This window comes from Mus caroli, unplaced genomic scaffold (assembly GCF_978045245.1).
Source record: "Mus caroli unplaced genomic scaffold, Mus_caroli_1 scaffold_13, whole genome shotgun sequence".
NCBI lineage: Eukaryota > Metazoa > Chordata > Mammalia > Rodentia > Muridae > Mus > Mus caroli.
The window spans coordinates 27,007,858-27,031,343 of record NW_028227268.1 but is presented as its reverse complement, the minus strand read 5'-3'; the positions used below and the strand labels follow the sequence as shown (position 1 = coordinate 27,031,343).

The window sequence follows — 23,486 nt, the reverse complement described above, 5'->3', positions numbered from 1 at the left end:
CGGCAAGTTCGTTTAAAGAGTGTGGACAATCTCTTGATGACTTAGTAATTCCTGCCCTCCTGGTAGAGAATTTGTGCCCTTCTGCTACAGAAGTTGTTCTTCCCTGTCTTAGAAGAGGGAGTCGAAGCCAAAGGAAGCCAAGTAGGAACTGCTCCCAGCTTTCTCCTCTGCCTGAGTTGCAGCCTCACAGAGGTTCCATTATTTGGTTTGCAGAGTATGAATTAACCAAACACTAGCCAAATCTATTCACATAGTTAGGTCAAAAACAAACCCTGGTCTCAGAGAGGGAAGAGTTGAGGATGCTATCTAAGGTTCATAAATGACCTGTGCTCCAGTTCCTCCTGCCGTGTGGAGCTCCGGATGGATTGTCATTCCTGGGCACAGCTGGCTGTGAACATGAACCCTTCCAGCTCCCAGTGCCCACTGGACATCCGAGTTTTCTGGCACTTTGCTCTCTCCCTTAGAGTCACAACAAAGCTGCGTGCTTAGCTTTAGAGTCATTTAAATGGTTATCCTCAGGCTGAGTAAGCTTCAGTTGTCTTTCCTGTGTGGGAGTACCACAGCCAATCAAGAGCAGCTTAAATGAACTTAAAAGAACGCTATCAGAGTATTTCATAATAGGAAAACTGCAAGTCCAGCCCTAGGGAACCTGGAACTGAAGTCTTGGCCATGTACAGACACTTACCCTGCCCTGTTCAGGCACACAGGTCTGTGGGTTTGCTCAGAAGCCCTAGACAGCTGACACTGGGGGAGGATGGAGTGCCTTAGGCTTCACCCGCCTGCACATTAGCAGTTTGTGCTTCCAGCTCCCTATTAAAAGGGGTGTGTGGAAGCCTGGGGAGATTCTTCTAAAGGGTTTGATTGCTCTCATGCAGTTGGGCCATGGTTAAGAATTGGGGTGCATTCTATTAGAGGCTGCAAGAGTGTGTCATCTTAAATGGTGGACAATATTTGGCAGGGTAGTGCTGTAAATTTAGGGCCCTCCTCCCCGCCATAGCTCCCTATCTGCTAATGGCAGGCAACTTTTTCCAGGAAACCATCTTGTTAGGGAACAGGTTAGTGTACCAGCAGCTCTACTACCTGAGTCCCTTGTCCTGTGGTCTGAAATAACAACATTTAGGAGAGCATTGAAGTGTTAAGGCCAAAAGTGGAATTTGACACACAGCTGTAAGACATAAGCTGTAGCATATCTATAAGAGTTCTAAATGCAAACTGGAGAAGGTGCAAAACGAGAGGCTAGTTAGTGTGTGCTAGGCTAGTTATAGAATTGTAGGGTTTTCGAATAATCAGTTTCTCTTTCTTTCAAATTAAATTATGTTTCTATTGTCTTCTCTCCCTTTTCTTTTAAAAGTGACCTTGTTTTTGGTCCCTGGGATGTATGATGGTAAAGCATATGCCTACCATGTGCAAAACTTTGGGTTCTATCCCCATCACTGCAAACACACACACTAAGTGCCAGTGTTATATAGTCTCATCTGGTCAGCAGTGTTCTCAAATCTCTGAAGTGCCTTCTGCCCCATCCTGGAAATTGTGTGCATGCCTTTTTAAGTAGGTACCTAGTATTTCAAGTGCAGTGGAACAAACCCCACAGCTTGAACAGATTTGAGTGCTTTTGCTGAGGGAGGGCAGGGGCGAAGTGGGGAGTGTCATGCTCAATAAATACTTGTTGGACTGAGTTGCTGGAAAGGCAGTGGAGTGCAGAAGGGAGCCACACCTCCCCCAGGCTTACTTGTAATGGCCTTTCCCCTCCTGGTCCCCATAAACTGTTCCCCCTCTAGAATACCCCTCCAGCTACTTGCAGAACAACCTGCCCATTCTCCAAAGTGTCAGGGTTCTCTCCTTAAATCATTGGGCTTCTTTTCAGCCTGGTTTTTGGGCCTCAAGCCCAGCTGGTGACAAAGATGTTGCATTTCCATGTAAGTCATTGCTAGGCCTGTAGGTTCTCTTCCCAACACAGGGGCAAACATGGACAGTCACCAGATTGATCTGTGGAAAGAAAGAATGTGTAGGATTTTGTTAAAAGTTTTGTTAAAGTCTGAGCTATCTGGCTTTTGGCCTAGAAATAGGTGTGGTTGATGATCAAGGAGACTGAGACGAGTGCCCAGTGTCCTTTTACACCAGATAGACCGGTGCCAGTTTTTTTGGTAGTGTTATACTGTACAACAAGGAGAAGCAGGAATTGCAAAGTTAGTGGCTTTTTAGGCCAGGCATTAGAGTTATAGTGTACCCTAGGGTGGCTTTCCCAGTTGTGATCAGATTAAAAGCCCCCTCCCCCATGCCAGGCGTCATCCCAGGGATTTCTGTTCCTTCTCTTCCCCTACAGGGAAATGCAGGGGAGAGGTGTTCATGATCACTGTCCTAACCCTAGACACTTGGACAGTTCTGCAGTCTGTTTCCCTGTTTCCAACCATGGGTCTAGTGACTTAGATAAAATGGTTTAATAAACCTGCTCAGCTGGGTGTGACCTTGAGCAGAGCTAACATGTGATGAGGAGGGGAGGCAGCTTCTTTTCCCTTCTTCCCTCCTCCCTCCTCTTCTGCTCCTCCCCTTGCCCCCTCGCCTCTCCTTTACACTCCCTCCACTGTGAGTTTCCTGAGCCTGTCTGATCAACCACATGGTTTTGGAGAACCACTGTTGGTAACAGATGCGTTCCCTGCCCCGCATCTGTAGGTTGGCAGAAGCCTGTCCTACTGTCCTGGGATGGTGGTCATCTGCCTAACTTGTGCACATCAGACATCACACAGGACCGGGGAGGTGGGGAGGTGGGTGTGGGTAGTGAAGATGATAGAGGGGATGCAGCCAGTGGGCTTTTTATGGTACCTACAGCATAGTCTGGATGGAGAGGGGATAAGAGGGCCGTGGGAGCCGCATCCTGGGGGACAAGCACCTCTTAACCTGAGGGAAGTGATGGGCACTTCTCCAGTGGAACGTCACATGAATCATTCTGCATTCATAACAGAAAAGTAATCAATAGCTGTTTGTGTAGTAAGAGGCTGAGAATTTCACATCTGAATGGCCCCAGATTCACCTGCGTTGCTCAGAGAATCTGAGACAATTGGTACATCCACCTTCAGCGTGCCCTGCTGGGAAGGATGGCATTTCCTTGTTCTTGCAGATAGGGAAACCGAGGCCCAGGGAAACAACTTGCCACAACCATATGACTGACAAAGCCCTTTTGCTTGGTACACGTGGAAGTCTATTGTGAACTTGCTGTAGCGTGGCACCCCCACTGCCTAGCACATCTCCAGCTCTGCTTTCCCTTCTGATGTGTATCTGTAGTCCAGGCTGAAAGTGTACCCGATAAACTGATTAAAAGAGAACTGGAAGTGGGCTGCAGAGATAAGCCTGTTCCTTCAGCTTCCCAAGGTGATCACACCATGGATTTTTCCACACCTTGAACTTGTCCTGTGAGCTGTAGATTGGTGGATAGCGGGAAGCCCTGCACGTGTGGTATGGTGGTGGCTCTTCAGTGTTTCTGGCTGTTCTGAGGTATCCAGTTGCCATCTGGAATCGGTAGCTCCCCAGGGACAGGCAGGGAACTGGGGACAGACTGATGTTCCTGCCTCTGGAGTCATGGTTTATGAGCACTGAGTTTGGAATGGTATGGGGAAGATCCGCCTGTGTACTTGTAAGAGGGCATCTTTCCTATATGGGACTGAGTGAAACCATAAAAATGTACCTGGGTGCATTCCTATGGCAGGGAGTGGGCACAAGTGACATTGTGCCACCAAAACAACTTAGCCCTCCAGGTAGGATAATGCCTGGTACCACCACTCTCACATTCCTAATGGTAAGGAAGCCTGGGACACATGACCTGCCAAAGCACAGCCCTCTTCTTGCTTTTGGCTAACCAGGAGTGGGGTCCTTGTGGTATTTAATAGCACCCAGTAGGGGGAACAGCAGAGACTTGGATTCTGGGCCTCTCTCCATCTAGGGAGCCTTGCCTGGTGTCCTTCTTGGAGTTAACTAATCCCTCTAAAAGATCACTTTCCTCTCTATAGATTTTTTTTTTTTTTTTGGTTTTTCGAGACAGGGTTTCTCTGTGTAGCCCTGGCTGTCCTGGAACTCACTTTGTAGACCAGGTTGGCCTCGAACTCAGAAATCCACCTGCCTCTGCCTCCCCAGTGCTGGGATTAAAGGCGTGCGCCACCACGCCCGGCTTCTCTCTATAGATTTATGTCATGTCCTAATGTTTGTATGTTTGTATGTACACAAGGTTTCTTTTCCAGTAACTTTCCAACCTTGTAAGGCAAAATCTTATTTAACAAATATTATAAAAAATATTTCTATATAATAAAGTTCCCATTTATATAATGTTTTGTTGTTTGTTTTGTATGTTTTGTGTCTTTAAGTAAAAAACAACAAATGAGGAAGGGCTCAAAGAGATGGCTCAGTTGCCGCCTCAGAGCTGATTCAGCTTCCCAGCACCCGTGTGGAAGCAGGGCGCACTTACCCTGTTACCCCAGCACAGCGGGCAGTGGGGATAGGGACATCCCCACTGTCCCCACTATCATAGGCTGGCCAGCCTAGCTGAATTTGTGAACTCCAGGTTTAGTGAGTGAGAGACCATGTCTCAGAAGTGAGATAGAGCTGGTAGGATGGTTCAGTGGGTAAAACACTTGCTTCACAAGCTTGATCTGACTTCAAGCCCCGATCCCATTGTTGAAGGAGAGAACTGACTCCTGAAGGTTGTCCTCCGACTTCCCATGCACACTGTGGCATGCACTTCCCTGTATTCCCACACATATCGTACACACTCAGAGAAAAAGAATAATTGAAAAAAAATTAGTTTCAGTGTGATAGAACACGGTTTTAATCCCAGAACTCAAGAGGCAGAGAAAGGCAAATCTCGGAGTAGCAGTCCAGTCATGGCTGCATAGTAAGACTCTGCCTCCCAAAACCAAACCAAAAAATTTCAAATGCAGTGGAAAAGCCATTGATGAAGATTTTGGTCTCCACGTGTATATACACTTGCACACAAATGCACACACACAAGTACACACACACACCCCACAGCACAGACAGATACTGACTTTATATCACTTTATGTGACTTGTCTGAGCTGTGTGGTCACTAGCCAGGGTCAAACAGAACATTTGGATGCTTGTCATGTGCAGGGGAAGGAGCGGAGCCCATAAGTCCACCAGTTAGCAAGACTTCCTTCTGCTTTCTGTTCGTCCCTAACCTCCCATTTTGTCATAGTTGCCTTTTCCTTTCAAGGTGTCCCCTCACACTGAGAGAGTGAGAGAGTGTGAACATGTGGGTGTCAAGTATGAATGTAGGAAAGTATGAGAGTAGCTGGGCAGTGGTGGCGCACACCTTTAATCCCAGCCCTTGGGTGGCAGAGGCAGGCGGATTTCTGAGTTCGAGGCCAGCCTGGTCTACAGAGTGAGTTCCAGGACAGCCAGGGCTACACAGAGAAACCCTGTCTCGAAAAACCAAAAAAAAAAAAAAAAAAAAAAAAAAAAAAGAAAGAAAGAAAGAAAGAAAGAAAGCCTGTGAGTATATGTTCAACATGCCTGCACCAGCCAGCCATCAGGATAGCAAATGGCGTGTGTGCTTGTAGGCAAATTTGGGTAATGGTCATATATGTGTCCTGTGTGCTCATTCTTGAACAATCAGTTTCAGATCATTTCCAAATAAAAACATTTAAGCAGTAATTACTAGACCAATGTGACTACCAGGTTGCTTCTACATGCTTGTCATGTCTCTTATTCTCCCCACTTAACAGATGGAACAGTTGGTATGCAAGAAGTTATGAGTTCACATAACATGCTGGGGTGGAGCCCAGGTTTTGCCTCTGTGTTTCAGGAGCTTGCAGCTTACCCTTCTCCAGCTGGACGAAATTGGTATCATGCCCTGGAGACTGACTGGGTGCCAGTTTCTGTGTTTGCAAGTGCGGCTCATGCTTCATCTTGACCCAGCATTCGAGTGTGCAGGGTTACCCCAACATGCTGTCACTCTGAGCACGATCCCACACCGAGCATGCTCTGAATGCCTCCTCTCCTAGAGATGGAACACTACTACTGTGTTCCTCTGCTCTGCGCTTAGCTCTTCATTCTTTTTGTTTTGTTTTGTTTTGTTTTGTTTTTGTTTTTGTTTTTTTAAGATAGGGTTTCTTTGTGTAGCCCTGGCTGTCCTGGAACTCATTCTGTAGACCAGGTTGGCCTGGAACTCAGAAATCCTCCTGCCTCTCCTCTGCCTCCTAAGTGCTGGATGGAATTCAAGGTGTGCACCACCACTGTCCGGCTTCAATTCTTAAAATACACAGAACTGAAAGGCTCATCGGTGCCATAGCCATACAGTAAGACTATTGCGTATTTACTCGGGAGAGATGCCAGGTTATAGGCCTAGTCCAGGCTATGGCTCTTCTGAGCCCATATACTAGGCAGTTGTACCCTCTGCCTTGTGAATATGGTAGGCCTCAGGGGAGTTTGTGTGGTTTAGTGCAGGACATTGCACCAAGTGGAGCAGGAGTTAGAACTTACACTCAGGGAAGTGCCCTTTTGTCCATCTTTCCCTTAACCCCAGGCCTGAGGAGGCTGGGTCTGGGCTTACTAAGTAAAGTCAGAGAAGCAGACTGACCCAGCTGTATTCCCACCCTTCCCTCTTACACACCACACTACCTCAGCCATCTGGCTGTGCTCCTTAAAGGCATCCAGTCATTTTTGCTTCTGCTGCAGGGAATGAATGAACCCTAGTCTACTTAGTCTGTTGAGCCAGATTCTTCCTATGTAGCCCAGGCGATTGTAGAGTTTGTGGTCCTCCCGCCTCTGTCCTCTGATTGCTAGGACTGCGGGTTATATATCACCACACGGGGCTTTACTATTTAACAAAGCCCCCTCTTTGTTAAAGGTTTTCTGTGACTGGAGAGACGGCTCAGGGGTTAAGAACACTTGATGGCCTGACAGAGGATCCAAATTCAGTTACCAGTAGTTGAGTAGCTCTTAACCACCCAGGGCTCCAGTTTCAGGGGATCCAGCCCCTTCTTCTGGCCTTTATAAGCACCTGTATACACATACGCAAACCCACACACAGACACATAAGTACACACATAATTAAAAATAAGTCTTTTTTTAAAAAAGACAGTTTTCTGAAAAACCTTCAGTTGTGGTAAGCAAGCATCTCTTAGGCGCTTGCAGTGGCTGCTGTAGACTTGATTAACCTGGCTGTAATTAAGCTGTCCTTAAGGGATATTTTTTTTTCCATGGCCCAACCAGCTATGTGAAGTAGAGCCGTGAGCCATTTACTATGTAAGTATCCCTGCTTGGACTCAGATTGCTTGTCTTTAGGAAATGATCAAGTTGTATAGACTCCCTCCATGGTCCTCTTTGTGTATCTGCCTGTGTCTTCCACTGTTCTGGCTGTGTCCTGACTCAAGGTAACGGATGGGTGGTGGACAGTCAGTCAGAGCAAGGAGGAGGAGGGTGAAAAGAGGCTGCTCCCAAGTCCTAGGGGGTCTGTCTGAAGCCTACATGTCTGTGTGGGAGCCACTATGCCAATAACAGTGCTGTCTGCTTCCACAGGACTAAACTGAGCTTGCCTTCTGGGACTCAGATGCTGGGATAGGACATATGGCTGATTAATATCCCATACTGTCCCCTGGATCCAATTATCCTTTTGCATCAGTAAGATAAGCCTTTTCCTTACTTCTAGAAGGTAACATTACCATGAAGCAGCTTAGGGGAGGAGGTCTGGTCTGTCACCTACCTCCCGAGTAATGTGTGTCACCACACCCTCTGCCTCAAGAAGCTGCTTCTAGAGTGGTAACCAGGGAACAGCCTTCTGTTAGGAGGCCTTTGGCAGCTTTCTTCTCTTCCCGGCAGTTGTCAAGGCTCTCAACGCCCGGGGGCCACCTAGCCTTGCTTCTCAGGCTGGCTTACCCTGGAGGCACCGTATAACCTTTGTGCTTCTCTTAGGAAATCCGAACAACTGGCAAGAGCAGGACTTCAGAGCAGGGGCTGCCCTGGAGTGTTGCCCAGCACACTCTGGGGTTTTTCCACAGCCAGGCCACAGCATAGTAATTTGCCACTGATTTCCAGTTCAGTTCCAGAAGGTCAGGGCCCAGGTATGGATTCACTGGGTGGGATGTAGAAGGCTTTTTGGGGCTCACCGTTGTGTTGCTGGGCGGGGGTGGGGGGTGGCATGAAATAGAGCTTAAGTGAGGATGACCCAGGCTTTCTGCAAGTGGAACAAGAGTTCACACAGGTTTTTGTTTTTGTTTTTTTGGCAACGTTGGGGATTGAACCCAGGGCCTCAGACATGCTGGGTAAATGCTCTGCTACTGAGCTGCACCCCAGAAAACCCTCCCCACAGGTTTTCATGAACGAAGCAGCGCAGATTGGGTGACTGATGGCCCTAGTTCTGAGGAACCTAACTGAGCCCTTGTCCCTAGCCCAGCCCAGAGCGGAAGGAATCAAAAACCAAGGTTAAGTGCAGTGGATCCTGACAGAGTCCAAGCTAGTGAAGTGTAGCAAGCCAGCACCCTATGTGCCCTCTGCTCCTGAGTAAGCTTGGTGGTTACTGCAGCTCACCCAGTCATGTGACCAGGCCTTCTGCTGTGGCCAGCCACAGGTAAATTGAGCACTATTTATATTTCCCTGCTTGGGAGGAGGTGGGCAGGGACATCTGGGAGCCTACAACACAGCTGCCTTAGCTGCTTGGAGGGCTTGTTTACCTTTGACTTTGTACTGTTTTCTCTTTCTCTTCCTTATGCCCCAGATGATAACATGAGTTCTGAGATTGCACCTGAGCTGCATTGGTCAGCAGCACTCTCTTTACCCTCTAGGAGTTGGAACCTTCTGCCCTCAAGGGCAAATATTGAGTCAAGAACCTGTAATGATCTATTCCTGGTGCTGTTTCAGGGACAGACTACTTTAAAATCTCTCTCATTCAGTGCTGATGAGTGAGTTCAGTTCCTCCCATTGTTAAGATAGACTCTCTAGCATTTTAATCCCAGCACTTAGAGGGGCAGAGTTTGATGGATCCGTGAATTGAGGCCAGCCTGGTTTACAGAGTGAGTTCCAACGCAGCCAGGGCTACACAGAGAAACCCTCAAAAAGAAAAAAAAAAAAAAGTCAGAGTCACACTTTGTAGCCCAGGCTAGCCTGTATAACTAGTACTAGATATATATAGGCCAAGTTATCTGAATGCTGTCCTGTGTTCATTAATATATGTGTATCTAGACAGACCTCTACACGTGTGCATCCATGTGCAGTCTTTTCGGTTAATTATTTGAAACTATCGTGATGCTTCCCCCCTTCACTTCAGCAGCTTCTCCTGACAATAAAGACAGTTTCCTTCACAATATTATCATGCCTAAGGAAATTAACTGTGCCCTTATATCATTTAATATCCCATCAGTTTTCACACCTCCCATTTGGTGGCTTGCTTTGTAACCTTGTTATAGGGTTTGGAACTCAGGCCTTAAACATACTGGGCCAATGCTCTTCCCATATCCTCAGCATAAAGGATCTTGCTCACTTAATTCTTACTTAAAAAGCTTTTCAATCCAGTACTCCAAGTGTGTGTGTGTGTGTAGAGATGATTTACATACGTACATGTGTGTATATTTGTGGATGCTAGAGACCAGTGTTAGGTATCTTTAATTGTTCCCCATTGTCATCGTGGTCCTCCTCCTCTTCCTCTTCCTCTTCCTCTTCCTCCTCCTCTTCCTCTTCCTCCTCTTCCTCTTCCTCCTCTTCCTCTTCCTCCTCGTCTTCTTTAACAGGGTCAATTTGTGAACCTGGAGCTTGCTGTTTGGTGTAATCTAGGTGGCCAGCAAGCACCTGACGTGTCTTTCCCTCCCCCCCGCCCCTGGGTGCTGGGTTACAGGCACATGTTTGCCACTGCACTTAGCTTTTACATGGATGCTGGGATCCATGGAAGCGCCTCGCACTTGCTCAGTAAACACTTTACCCACTGAGCTGTCTCCCTGCCCATCCCTTTATTTCATTGCTGTTGTGGTGTCTCTGTCCTATGTTTTTGTGGTATGTGTACATGTCACCTAGTGCCCATGTGAAGGTCAGAGGTCATTTTGGGGCCCATTCTCTCCTTCCACCCATACAGTGAGTTCTAGGGATGAAATCCAGGTTGTGCTTTACCCACTGAGCCATCTCGCCAGCCCATGTTTGTTTTAAATAACATTTCTTTGTCTAATGTAATGTCCTATTTTTTGAGAAGTTCATACATATAAATAATGCATTGGATCTCTCACAACTCTTTCCCCATAATACATTTTCAAAAGTCATTTTAGGCCAGGTGGTGGCAGTGCAGAGAAAGGCAGATCTCTGAGTTCGAGGCCAGCCTGCTCTACTGAGTGAGTTTCAGGACAGCTAGGCTACACAAAAAGACCCTGTCTCAAAAACAAAACAAAAAAAGTCATTTTGGAGCTCTTCTAGACCCTGTTAGCTCTATTTCTGTTTCCTCAGAAGACAGGGGCAGGTGTAAGTTCAAGACTAGCCAGGGCAACATAGTGAGATGTCATCTCAAAACAAAAATAAGCCTTCCGTGGGTAAAGCTGTGTCTTTATACGAGTTACTTTAGCAAGTTTGTAGTCTCAGGTTGTTCCTAAGTGGTAATGCTGTCTCTGAAGATGGGACAGGGATTGAGCATAAGGGCTTCATACACACACACTGTGTCACTGAGCTAGGCCTCCATCCTCGTCATGCTAAATTTGATCGCTTTAGGTGGTCACCACCAGCTCTCTTACTGTAAAGGCACAGTCTTCTCCTCTTAAGTGGTTTATGTGGTGATAGTTTGGCATTGTGTAAATATAAATATCCTTTTCCCCATACATAACCTTTGGCCCAGTAAGTCTTGGCATCTGTTGATTCTTCATGATTGAGGTATTCCATTGAGAGTTTGATAAAGACAGTTCTGAATTAATGTGACTTGACAAGAACATTGACATGACAAAGTCAACAGGAGGAATGACACAAACAGTTTCCTTTGGGCGGGGAAGGTGACAAAACAAGGCTGTCATATTTTGTCAACATTCATAAGCATTTTATGTAACTTGGCTGATATTGAATTGCATGTATGGTTGCTTAAGCATATGTTGCCTAGAAGTTTGCTGAAAGTCAGGACGAAAGCAGACTGGATAGAGTTAAAATTACTAATGGTTTATTCATAAAGTAGAATTTATTTTGATTGAGGAAATTACTTGATTGATAGTAATCTGTCATTTTTTTATTTTTAAGGCATTTTTAATTAGATATTTTCTTCATTTACATTTCAAACGCTATCCCCAAAGCCCCCTATACCCTTACCCTGCCCTGCTCCCCAACCCACCCACTCCCACTTCCTGGCCCTGGCAGTGATCTGTAATCTTATTTCCTTTTTACTTGGTTTAACCTTCCTCACTAGAACTTGTCTTACTTCTAAATTATTTTCATCTTTCCTTGACCAATCCAACATGCCCAGAGACTAAAAGCAATGTTCCCGAGTCCCAGGTAAGATCATCTAAGTTCCTAGCAAGGGAAGGGACTAGAACCTTTCGGTTCTCATTGTTTCCTGAACCACCTCAGCCAGGAAGCCACGGAACAGTTGAGTCTTACTAAAATACAAGTGTGGGAAATGTCCTTGAAAAAATCTTCTATTCAGGGAATGAAAGGTTTCACTTTGCACTTCAATCTTGGAGAGATGAGTTCACCTTCACCATGAGGTGATAAAAGTCTGGGAGATTCTGCCGCACAGCGGAATGAATGCGTGAGCATGTGGGGTGCACAGAATCAGAACAGAAACCACGGTACAGTTTCAGAGTTGTCCTCTTGCAAAACTCATTCTAGGTGAACCTCCCTAATCTGGGTTCTCCCTTCTCCCCACTTATCTTACAAGCTAATTAAGAGCTGACTGGATGCCATGATTTCTTCTCTGTTGAATAGAAATCAGATTACCATGAGAAGGGAAGCAAGGAAAAAGATGTCTGTTCGTCCTTTGAGTTTGTATGTCCCTAAGGCACCTGTTACTTTCAAACAGTCAGGAGGTGAGGATTGTTTTATGGGAGGTTAGGCTACCGTGTGGGCTCCTCTTACAGTGGCTCCATTAGATCCGCAAGGAAAGCAGCTTCCATCAGTAACTGCTGGCGACTTGTTTTGTCTTGAGAATGCTCCAATCCTACAGAAACTCCTCTTCAGAGAATCGAGATAAAGGGTGAAAAGTTCACCCTACTTCCTTTTCTTCTAACTGTAGTTTCTTGAGAGCTGAACAAATGTCAGAGGCCCACAGCCCGCTTCTTTTGATGCCTGCGCACACACTGCGGGGCTACCCTTTGCCTCCTGGAAGATACAGAGTTAGCGGATTCTTTATATTCTTTTCCCACAGTGACATCTCCAAAAAGGCTTCTCTCTTGACCCATTCTTCCAGCTACTTGCAGACGTGATTTACATTTAGGGAAATCAGACATGAAGCCAGAAATGGTTTCCCTGGTTCTCTTGAGTTGTACGTTTAAATATGGAGTCAAGTGATTGATGGAGGGTTTGGCTGAGCAGTTCTTAGAGTGTACACAAATCCCATTGCTCTTTTCTGGGTAAGTCTCTTTGGAAGGGGTAGCATGATGGAACTTCCCCCCCCCCGACCCCTTCCAGTCTAGTTCTTTTGAGTTTCTTCTCCCAGTGAAGGTTTAAGTTAGCTGTGGCTTAGTGTTGAAGGAAGTGTTAGTCAGGATTGGGGTTATAGCTCGTCGATAGAGTGCTTCCTTGAGTTTCAGTGCTAGACAACAGAACAGAGAAAGCTCTCACTCCAGATCCAATGTAACAGCTGGGATAGATGGGGACTCCGAGGGCTCTCCATGAAGGTCCGTAACCCCCCAATAGTCATATAGATGGGGTCTCCGTGGGCTCTCCATGGAGGTCTGTAACCCCCGGATAGTCATATTGGGGGTTTCGGTTTCACCACAGCTTCTCTTCCAAAAACCACATGTCCCGAGTTAAGCAGTGAAGTGGCCCCAAACCACAGGGAGCTCATGAGGCCATCTACACTGTTCAATCCCAACACATGTCCAAAAATAGAAAGACAATCCCTGTGAGGCTGTTTGGAGGAACTTCCCCTCCGTCCTGCGAATCAGTTCTTGGGGGGAAATGTTGTATTTTGTTCTCCAGGTCTCTCAAGTGCTGCTCCCCAAGTGGACAGGGCAGGGTAGGAGCCCCCAGGGTCCCTCAGGGTCCCTCCACACTGCCCTGGCTTTGCCTGCCTCTCATCCCTAAGTGAAGCTCATTGGTTACAGAACAAAAGGAAACAGATGTGTGCCAATGAGCATGGAGAGAAACGAGGATCCTTGTAGCGCTGTGCTGCTTCGCGGTGAGCATGCATAGCTTTTGGCTTTGTGTTCCCTCAGCTGGATGTTCTTATTTCCTATAGCATATTTGTCATGAGGGCTATTTTCTCTTTAAAAGAGGGGACTGAAGAAGGCTTCAAAGTCTGATGGCATGAGAAAGTGACTCATGCCTTGTTGGTTGACCCAGCTAGTTGTTGAGTTTTTTGCTGGGTGTAAAATTATGTCTCCATTTTGGAGGTGTACTAGGAAGGCTAGGCACATGCTGTCAGTGGGATTAAGAGCATCTTCCCATCCCAGGTTCCTCCCTCCTACCTGGCCTGCAAGACAGGGAAACGATAAACTTGTCCCTCCGGGTGCCCAGCCAGAAGGCTTGGGTCTGAGCTGATTGCTCTCTCCCCTGGCGAAGCTGAGAAGAACCAGAGATGTCTCACGCCCTACATTATCTATAGTCTTCATCCTGAGGACTCTCACCTCTCCTTCGAGTTCCTATGCTGGGGTTAGGCTTGAGTTGATTTCCAAGGAGGGGTCTTGCGGGGGAGGCAGAGACAAAGTGGTGGCCCTTCTGAAAGCACCTTTGCTGGGGGTGGGGGTGAGTATCCCCTACCGGTGTGCCTGGTGTCAGATAGCTGGCATTGATGGGGCAGAGGCATCAGCTCTCCCCTCTACTCCCCTGCCAGTAGCTTCTTGTCTTACTCCTCTCCCATCAGCAGAGACCATCAGCGAGTTGATGCTCAGTGGGCACTCATACCTACTTACCAAAGGCGTTATCTGCCGTGTGTGCAGTTGGCTCCATTGACACCACCTGACTGCTGGGCCTCTCCTCTCTTAGCCCCTCTCCCTGGAGCCATACAAGTGTAGCAGTTGGGAGACAGGGCCAAGTGGCTCTGGAAGATAGCACCTAAGGCTTCTTATCTAGTAGGTGCTGTTTTGTTTTGTTTTCTCCATTTGCTGTTGCCCAAGAACCAAAGCATCCGCCACTGCTCAGCTGTGTGGTGAAATGGTCTGGCCTGGTGCCAGGGTGCCTCGCCAGGTGGCTGAGCTGTGGAGGCTGCTGCATGCGATGGGCCGATAATACCCCATGGTGCTGTAAACAGGACACCCCACCCTCCTGCAGACACCCAGCCCATGCCCCAGTGCTGGCTGCTTTGTCATTGCCTGTCATGATACAGGCTTGTCTTCTCTGATACAGGAGCCGATTGTTCTGTTTCTCTCCCAGGTTCCCAAATCTGAGAGGGGCACTTTCCAGAAATAAAACCAGTTCATCTTTCAGCCACAAGCAACCGTTTTGACTTCTCAACACTTCCTATCGTTTAGCTGTAATCACACGAGTGCAGGACAGCGCCCATTCCCCACATCTTTCCGGTATGCCCATAAGCACCCACTTCCCTCTCACTTGTGGGTCTGCTAGGGGATGCTTGTGAGCCACGGAACTTAAGCCCTCGCTCGTCTACAGCTGCCAGTGCCCAAGTCTCTAAGAAGCTTTATTGACTTTTGTTTGTTTCAGACAAGGGATCACCTGTAGCCAAGGCTGGCCTGGAACTCCTGTTCCTAATGCCTCTGCCTTCCATGTGCGGGATTACAGGCAAGTATCCCTTGCCTATCTCCTTCCCGCACACTTCTCTCAGACAGTATCCAGGAGAGCAATAGGCTGTAAAGGACAGTGAATATCCAGTAAATACGAGTACCTTGCCAGGCCTGGTGGACAGGCCTGTAATCACAACTACTGAGGAGGCTAGGGCAGAAGGAATGGAAAGGCAAGGCTTTCCTAGACTAAAGATTGAATTCAAGAATACCCTGGGCAAGGTAGGGAGACCCTGTCTCAAAATAAAAAGTAAAGAGAGGGCTGGGGCCATAGCTCAGGAGTAGAGTGCTTGCCTGGTGTGTGTGAGGCCCTAGGCTCAATCCCCAGGCCTGTGATACACCGCAGAACCTTCTCTGCAACAGACTTCTCAGTAGTTGTCTCTTTCTCCACCTCCTTCCCTGTATCTTCCTCAGGAATAAAAGCATATTTGCATTTCCTTTCTCTTCAGAATCCCTAGGAGGCAAGGTGGGCCAGATTGGGCCCTGCTGGCAGAGGGAAGGCAGATCCGTGAAGATGGTAGTGTTGGCTGCAGTCACACTGCAGTGAGGATAGGGCTGTCAGGCCTATGCTGTCTGGATAGCCCCTCCTAGGTATCAGCGCTGAGCCTGCTGGTCTGCAGCCTCTTTAAGGATGGCACAGGATAACATCACTATCTGGTTTTGGCTTTGGTTTGTCCTTAGGGGAAATTGATGCCTTGGGTTAGCAGCTCCCACTCAGTTTTGGTGCCTAAAACAACAGGTGCTTGCCAAACCATTTTGGGGGATGCAGTGGGTTAGTTTGTTTTTTTTTTTTTTTTTCCCTAGTCGAAAACCTAATCTTTTTAGAAGTGCCCTCTCCTTTATTTTCTAGGCAGGAGAGAAACATGGCATTTTAGTCTCCTCAGAGGGGTTGGGACATGCCAAGAATTTGGGGATTTGGGAGGGGCCGTGGAGCCTTGCTAAGGGCTCTGAGACAGGAGGTAATTCTACCTTGTGGCTAGCTAGGAGCTGAGCCAGCACCCTGTGCTGGGATGTGGCCGCTGTGGAGATAAGGCTGGAGCCCAGCTGTGACCTCATCTGCGGGGGTGGGGAAGCAGGTGGGACCTGCAGGTGGGCCGAGCAAGGTCTTTGCAGGTCTGTCTGCCAGCAAGGGAGGCAGCGCAGCCCTTCCTCATTCCATTCTCTCCTTCCCTCCGTTTCTAGCTTTTTTTTTTTTTTAAAGATTTATTTATTATTATAAGTAAGTACACTGTAGCTGTCTTCAGACACACCAGAAAAGGGCGTCAGATCTCATTACGGATGGTTGTGAGCCACCATGTGGGTGCTGGGATTTGAACTCTGGACATTCAGAAGAACAGTCGGGTGTTCTTACCCACTGAGCCATCTCTCCAGCCCGTTTCTAGCTTTTTTTCCTTTAACTTTTTCCCTTTTTTCCCCATTTCTGTTATGTTTATGTATATGGAGGAACAGGTCACACAGCTTTTGTGATCAGTTTTGATCCGAGGCAGCTGAGTAGAATGAGGTATCAAGGGGAATAATGGTTAGGTCTCTTACTGATTCCAGGATTTTGAGTATTTCCTGGAGCCTGTCTGTCAGTAATTGTGAGTGAAATACCATTCAGTTCCCTGTTGTTGAAATCGGACCCCAGCTAAATAGTTTGCTGACTAGGGTGGTTCTGAGGGTGGTGAGAACTGACATAAAATCAGTGGGGGCAGTTGTTGCTAGGTGATAGATTCCTCTGTTACAGGCTTCAAAGGCCTGACCAGAAACAAATGAAAACAAATACACTTTACAGCAGACCCCAAACTCAGGCCTGCCCCTACCACACAAGCACGCACGCATGCACGCAGGGATAGATGGAGATATAGATCCCTATATATCCACACACACATCCCGAAGAGGAGCTGACAGGGCAGTCCCCTCCAGGGACCCAGCAGCCTCAGGGCAGGTGGAAAGGGGCTTGGTTTAGGTATAGGACACAGCCATCTTCTTGAGATGTGGAGTGTCATCAGGCACTGCCTCTCTGGTTGACATTCCTCAGTCTCCCTATCCCTTTCCAGGGCCGACAGGACAGGAAAGGGCGACTGCAGACCAAAGTATTTGTAGCAATGGGGCAAGACTGAAAAGTATTCTCTAAGCCTGAGACGTTTCAGACTCTCCACAGGGTCTCCCTGCTGAGAGGACGGGGCAAGTGACTCTGACTGACCTTTCTCCCCCATCACTGTTCCTCAGCCCTGGAGGCAGTCTCTGTCCTTCCAAACTAGGAAGACGCAGCTGCTAGGATTGTGACATCCTAGCCTACATGCTAGTCATTTTCTTACCTGCCTCTTTGATTATCTGTCATGTAATACTGCAAAGGTGCTTTCTAGAGGCCATGCCTTCTAATTGGGTTCTCAGGGACCGCCTTAAAGGAGGCCTAGAGGACAGGATTTCAGTGTCTGAGCCGGTTTCCATAGTAGACCAGAAGCCTCCAGAAATATTTGAATTACCACCTTTCTACCTTAAGCCCAACTCAGAATAATGCCTGATTGAATTGCTTGTGTAGGAGGTAAACTTGAAGCTTAAACCAGTGGGCCTGTCTGTAAACCACTGCAGTAACAGGGTCACAAGGAAGTGAAGGAGGAGGTGGCCCCCAGAACCTCAGACACAGCAGAGACGTGGCTATGGGGTCTTTCTGAAGGTGAGCGGCTGCTGTGGATGCCCAGAGGTGCAGCGGGCTAATTACAGAAGCTTTGCCTTTCGACTATAGGGTTTTCAGTTTTATTCAAGTGCTTGGGTTCTTGCCAACCTGGGCTCTCTGTGCTGTAGACAGTGGGGACTACAAAGCTAAATCAGAGCCCGACCTCACAGACTGTTCATTCTCTAGGAGTCACAAGTGCCTGCAACCCTAGAGAGAGGCAGTAAGTACAAGGAGAGCCCAGACCATTCTGAAACACTCCTCCAAGGAGCTTCCCAGCAACCGCAAGCTGGGGCGGAGGTGGAGGCAGTTAGGCTGGCCTGGCGGATGGCTCAGACATCAGCAGCCCGGAGAGGAAAAGGCCCTGGTAGTGGTGGGAAATGGCACAGGGTGTCGTGTTTGCAGTGTAGAGGAATGAAGGGCACAGGACAGGTAAGTAGGCCAGAGCATGGCCTGTGACTCCGGGCTTTTACCCATGTGTACATGTACATGTGCATGTGTGCGTGTGTGTGCGCGTGTGTGTGTGTATTGTGTGTGTTGTACACATTCGTAGCCAAGGCATGAGAATGGAGGTCAGAGGACAATCTGAACAACTTTCAGGAGTTGGTCTTTCCACCAATGCGACCGGGGTATCAACCTTGGGCCTTTAGGCTTGGCATCAGGTGCCTTTTCCTTCCGGGTCATCTTGCTAGTTCCTGACTTCCAACTTTGAAAGAGCCTTTGGAAAATTTTAGAGTAGAGATTTTTTTTTTTTTTTTTTTTGGTTTTTCGAGGCAGGGTTTCTCTGTGTAGCCTTGGCTGTCCTGGAACTCACTTTGTAGACCAGGCTGGCCTCGAACTCAGAAATCCACCTGCCTCTGCCTCCCGAGTGCTGGGATTAAAGGCGTGCGCCACCACGCCCGGCTTAGAGTAGAGATTTTATAAACATTTAAAATAATGTATTGCCAGGCATGGTGGTGCTTACCTATAACCCTAACCCCTGGGAGGCAGAAGAGGAGTGCAAGTTTAAGGCCTGATTGGGCTATATAAGAGACCAGCTGGAAGCCAAAAACATGGGTGGTGGTAATGCTCTCGGCAGGCAGATGGATCTGAGTTGAGGCTAGCCCAGTCTACAAATTCAGGGGTACACAGAGAAATCATGACTTGAAACAAAACAAACAAACAAAATCCAAGGTCTGCCTGGATGTGATAGTGAAACACTGTCTCAAAAACAAAAAACAATTTCCTGGTAAATGTATGTTGTAGTCAGCATATACTGATTTAGAAAGAAGGTAGGGACACAGCCAAACAACATTATGATGTGCTTCCGTTTTATTATCGTTATCACCATCATCATCACCATCACCATCATCATCATCATCACCCTCACCATCATCGACAGGGTTTCTCTGTGTAGCTCTGACTGTCTGGAACTCTCTGTAGACTAGGCTGGCCTCCAACTGAGAGTTCTGCCTGCCTCTGCCTCCTGAGTGTGTGTCCAGCCTTTTTGTTTGTTTTGTTTTGTTTTGTTTCTTACCCTAGCCCATTTAAAACATTTAAAATGTATGCGTGTTCACATTCAGAAAGTAAGGTTACATGATGAAACTTCTTTTTTCCCCAGACAGGGTCTCTCTATGCAACCCTTGCTTGCCTAGAACTCACTGTGTAAGGCTGCCCTCAAACATAGAGACCCACCTCCTGAGTGCGGAGACTAAAGGTGTGAGCCACCGCACCCACCAGTGTTTCATGATTAACAGTGATTGTCTCTGGGTGAGGAGGTGGGGATGACCCATCTCTCTGTGTGTGTTTCTTTTGTTTATATATTTCTTGAATTTTTTTGACAACTCATACTTACAACTTTTTTCATTGAAAGTCATTTTCAGTCCCTTCTAAGTGAGTACTTATTTGCTGGCTGACGGAGATGATTTACAGTATGACAAAGGTTACATTAAAAACTAAGAGAGCAGGCTGGAGAGATGGCTCACCTGTTAAGAGCACTGGCTGCTCTGCCAGAGGTCCTGAGTTCAATTCCCAGCAACCACATGGTGGCTCACAACCATCTGCAGTGGGATCCGATGCCCTCTACTGGTGTGTCTGAAGACAGCTATATATACTAACAGCATATTAGAGAGCAATCCAAATGTCCAGCAAAGTAGGAATGGTTAAACAAATCACTGTTTGATATCATAAATTCTTTAAAATGGCAAATATGTAGATCATTGATTCTTTGAATTGGGATTTTGTAATATATGAAACAATGCAAAATATGTTTTATAATTTATATTGATTATGAGCCTGTCAAATCTAAAGTAATTTGAAGAATTTCACATTATTGGTATATTTTTTTTAAAAAAATGGTTAACATAAATAATGTAAGATTTACTGCCAGGTAACAGTAGTGCACACCTTTAGTCTCAGCACTTGAGAGGCAGAGGCAGGTAGATTTCTGTGACTTCCAGGACAGCCAGGGCTACACAGAGAAGCCCTGTCTTAAAAAATAAAACAACCCACCGAGCAGTGGTGGCTCATGCTTTTAATCCTAGCACTTGGGAGGCGGATTTCTGAATTTGAGGCTAGCCTGGTCTACGGAGTGAGCTCTAGAACAGACAGGGCTACACAGAGAAACCCTGTCTTGAAAAATCAAAAACAACAACAACAACAAAAAAACCAAAACCAAACAAACAACAAAAAAGCAAAACAACAGCAAAATTACCATTTTAAGCATCTTAAGTTTACAATTCCATGGCATAAGTACATTTACAGTGTAGCCATCAGAATATCATTTCTGGAATGTTTTACCATCCCAGAGGTAAGCATCGATTAACAGAAGCCCCCATCCCCTTCTTTCTGTGCTCATGGCCACCTTAGTCATCCTTGGCCCTATGGATTTGGCTATTCCAGATGTCTCATGAGGGTGGACTCCTATGACATTTGCTGTCTGTCTGAATCTGGGTTATTTCACCCTGTGCCACCAGGTTGCCTTCAATTTATGGCTATTATAATTGATGCTACTGTGATCATACGTGTACAAATATCTGCTTTCAGAGGTGTTTTTCTATTTTCTTTTTTTTTTTTTTTTTTTTTTGAGGGGAGTCTCTACCTAGAATTGGACTTTCTGGACCCGAAGGGAATTTTCTGTTTAATTTTTTGGGGAACTGCCAATCTTTCTGTGTCTTTTTAATGTAAACCTCTTCAAGTCTATTTATACCTACAGTTCCCAGTTCCTTCTGCTATGCTGAATATACACATAAGTCACAAGGGATTACTACAGATGTGAAGGCAGTTTGTCTGTTTAAAGGAGAGTCTTTATAGATCCTCAGACAGTGGGGTGTTTGAACATGGACATAGAAAACAGAGTCAACCCAGACCCCGAGACTTCCAGATGATCCCAGAACTCTTATGTTTTAAAAAGAGTTTCAACTTTTAATTTCTCCCAGAAGTCTTAAGCCAACATAAAATAAAATGAATGCATTTATAATTACCCCTTCTTGTGTTTTGTTTTTTGCCATTCAGATAAAAGTCAGAGAAGGGATTGGGAAAGGCCTGCAGACTTGGCTGCTGTCTTCTGCTGCACGCCTTGCCTTAGAGCTTTGAGGCTCTTTCTGGGCCAGTGCCCTAGCTCTCCTGGAGCTGCCTGGGCTGGAGGAAGTAGTAAGGACCCTTCATGCTGGGCCTGGTGGTGCACACCCGAAATCCCAGTTTGGGAGGCAGGCAGAGGATTGAATTCAGGATGGGCCTGGGCCACACAGCCCTTTCAAGGCCATCCTGGGCAATATAGCAAGATCCTATCTCAAAAACAGAGGGCTGTGGAATACAGTCCTTGTTTGGCCTATGTAAGGATCTGGTCCAGTCTCTAACACCATAAAAAGAAGAAAAGAATGTTTTTTAATTAATTGAGCCATTTGTGCAGCAAAGAAGATTCAAAATGGATGCAGGAGGAGGGAAGGAGGGCAGAAAATGTAAAAAGGGAAGAAGGCTTGTGTTTTATGAACATGGAGTTCCCTCCGAGGCTGGGAAACAGTTCCTCCAGGGAGTCTCTCGGACTGGACACCTGGGAGTGCTGGACTCAGAGTCCCCTAGAGCAGGAACAAAGGGAACATCATAAGAGACCTCTGTGTCCACTGTGAAGTGGTCAGAAGGGATCCAGTGAGGACGTGAAGTCAGGGTTGCTGGTCAGACAGGATGGGCCTTTGCTGTTGTGAATTCATTCAGGAAGGTGGAAAGACATGGCAGGCAGATGAGGTATCCTGGGAGAGAGGAGGCTGATTGCCATGACTTCTTCCTCCATGCTGATGGCAAGGCCTTGCGGGCTGTGCTCTCTTTCAGCCAGCGTTCCATGTTCGGTGGCCCCAGAAAAGTCGGTGTGTAGGCCTCAGCCACCCCAGGTCCGGCGTACGTTCTCCCTGGATACCATCCTCAGTTCTTACCTTCTGGGCCAGTGGCCACGAGATGCCGATGGGGCCTTCACCTGCTGTACCAATGACAAGGCCACCCAGGTAATGGGATCAGGAGGGGTGGGAGGGCTGGCTGAGGCCAATGGTGACTTCTGTCACAAAAGTGACTTGTCCTGGGTTTTGGGTGTACATAAAAGCTTTTCTTCTTCTACTGTTTACCAGGGTTTTTCCATCTTTGTTTTCTTTTGTAAACATAGGTGAAAATGAGTTTGCATTCCACCTGGTGGAAAAGAGATGTCAAGCTGGGGCTTACAGTTTGGATTTCAGGGTTTACAGGTGGAGAATCTGCAGCTGGCTTTTAATTTTGGGACTTTTAAAATGAGATTTGCCTTCCTGAAATTAAACTAAGGCCAACATTTGGTCTGGTTTGCATTCCCCAGGCATTCGAGGAAGTGGCCAAAGAGGTGCTGAGCCAGGGTCGGCCCCATTGGATCAGTAGGAGTAGGGCATTCTCGTGAAGAACCACGCCTTGCCAGCAGCCAGGCCAGAGCTGCTCCAGGGCATGCGAGTCCTGCACAGCCCAGCTTTCTCTCCTATGTTTCCATGAAGAGCCCTGCCCTTGGAAGGGATCTCCACAGACCATCCAGCCCATGTGTCCATCGTTTGGATAAGATTTGTTAACTTGAGCAAAAAGTCAATCTCATCTGGAAACTACCCAAAGAAGTGTCTTAGTCTGACCTAGGGCTTCAGTCTTCTTAGCATTTAAGTTTGGTAAGAGCCAGGCTCCCTTTGGGGGCAGCTTAAGCTGAGTCCTGTTCAACTTGCAGGGAAGAACACCTAGCTTGGCCCAGCCCTCCATTCTGGGTAACAGGACAAGAAGGGGTGAGGCAGCTCTTCCTTTGCTGCGTAGAGTGTATCCAGTCTGTCCCCATCCATGTTGCATTACGGCCGGGGCGTATGGACCCCGTGCTCCATGCAGCTCGCTCTGCCTCCTCAGCTCATCCCGCAGCTCCTTTTTTTTTTTTTTTCTCCAACTAAATCATTTACTTTTCCTTGAAGAAATGACTGAAAAACACAACTCTAGAAAAACAAGGCTGAGATAACATTCTTCGTGTTGTGTAACAAAACCGACCCTTTAGGAGACACGGTCATAATGCCCATGGCGGGTCTAGCTATGGAGATGTGAAATCCATGCATACAAGTTTCATAACTGAAAAAGAGAGGAAAAAAAGCCAAAGGAAAAACTCCAAATAAATGCTGCGTATACATGATGTCCCTTTTGCATTGCACGTCAGAAGGGAGCTCCTTTCTTTTTATGAGATCCATTTTCAAATGTGTTTAATGAACATTTGAACACCCTCTCTTTTCCAATGGTTACAAGATTTGGTTTCTTTGAGCCTGGTTTCCAGTTGCCTGAAGGCCTGAGAACAGACAACCAAGGAATGTCATGGGGCTGATGTCTGGCAAAGTCTAGAGGAGCAAGAGTCTTCCAGAAATGCCCCTTGTTGTATCAAAAAGAATTGAAACAAGGTTAAAGCAGTAAGGTGATATCAATGGCCAGTCCTCTGTAGACGTGCAGGAAGGAGGTGAAGGGGAGCAG

General features: G+C 47.0%; 1 protein-coding gene across 1 annotated transcript in view; it reads left to right on the top strand.

Annotated features, from left to right (window-relative positions):
• Fam117a (family with sequence similarity 117 member A) overlaps window positions 1-23,486 on the top strand; it is a 45,330-nt gene that overhangs the window by 5,588 nt on the left and 16,256 nt on the right. Inside the window, exon 2 of the mRNA XM_021177542.3 lies at window positions 21,819-21,988. Coding sequence (XP_021033201.1) covers window positions 21,819-21,988 — 170 coding nt within the window. The remainder of the gene's footprint in view (window positions 1-21,818; window positions 21,989-23,486) is intronic.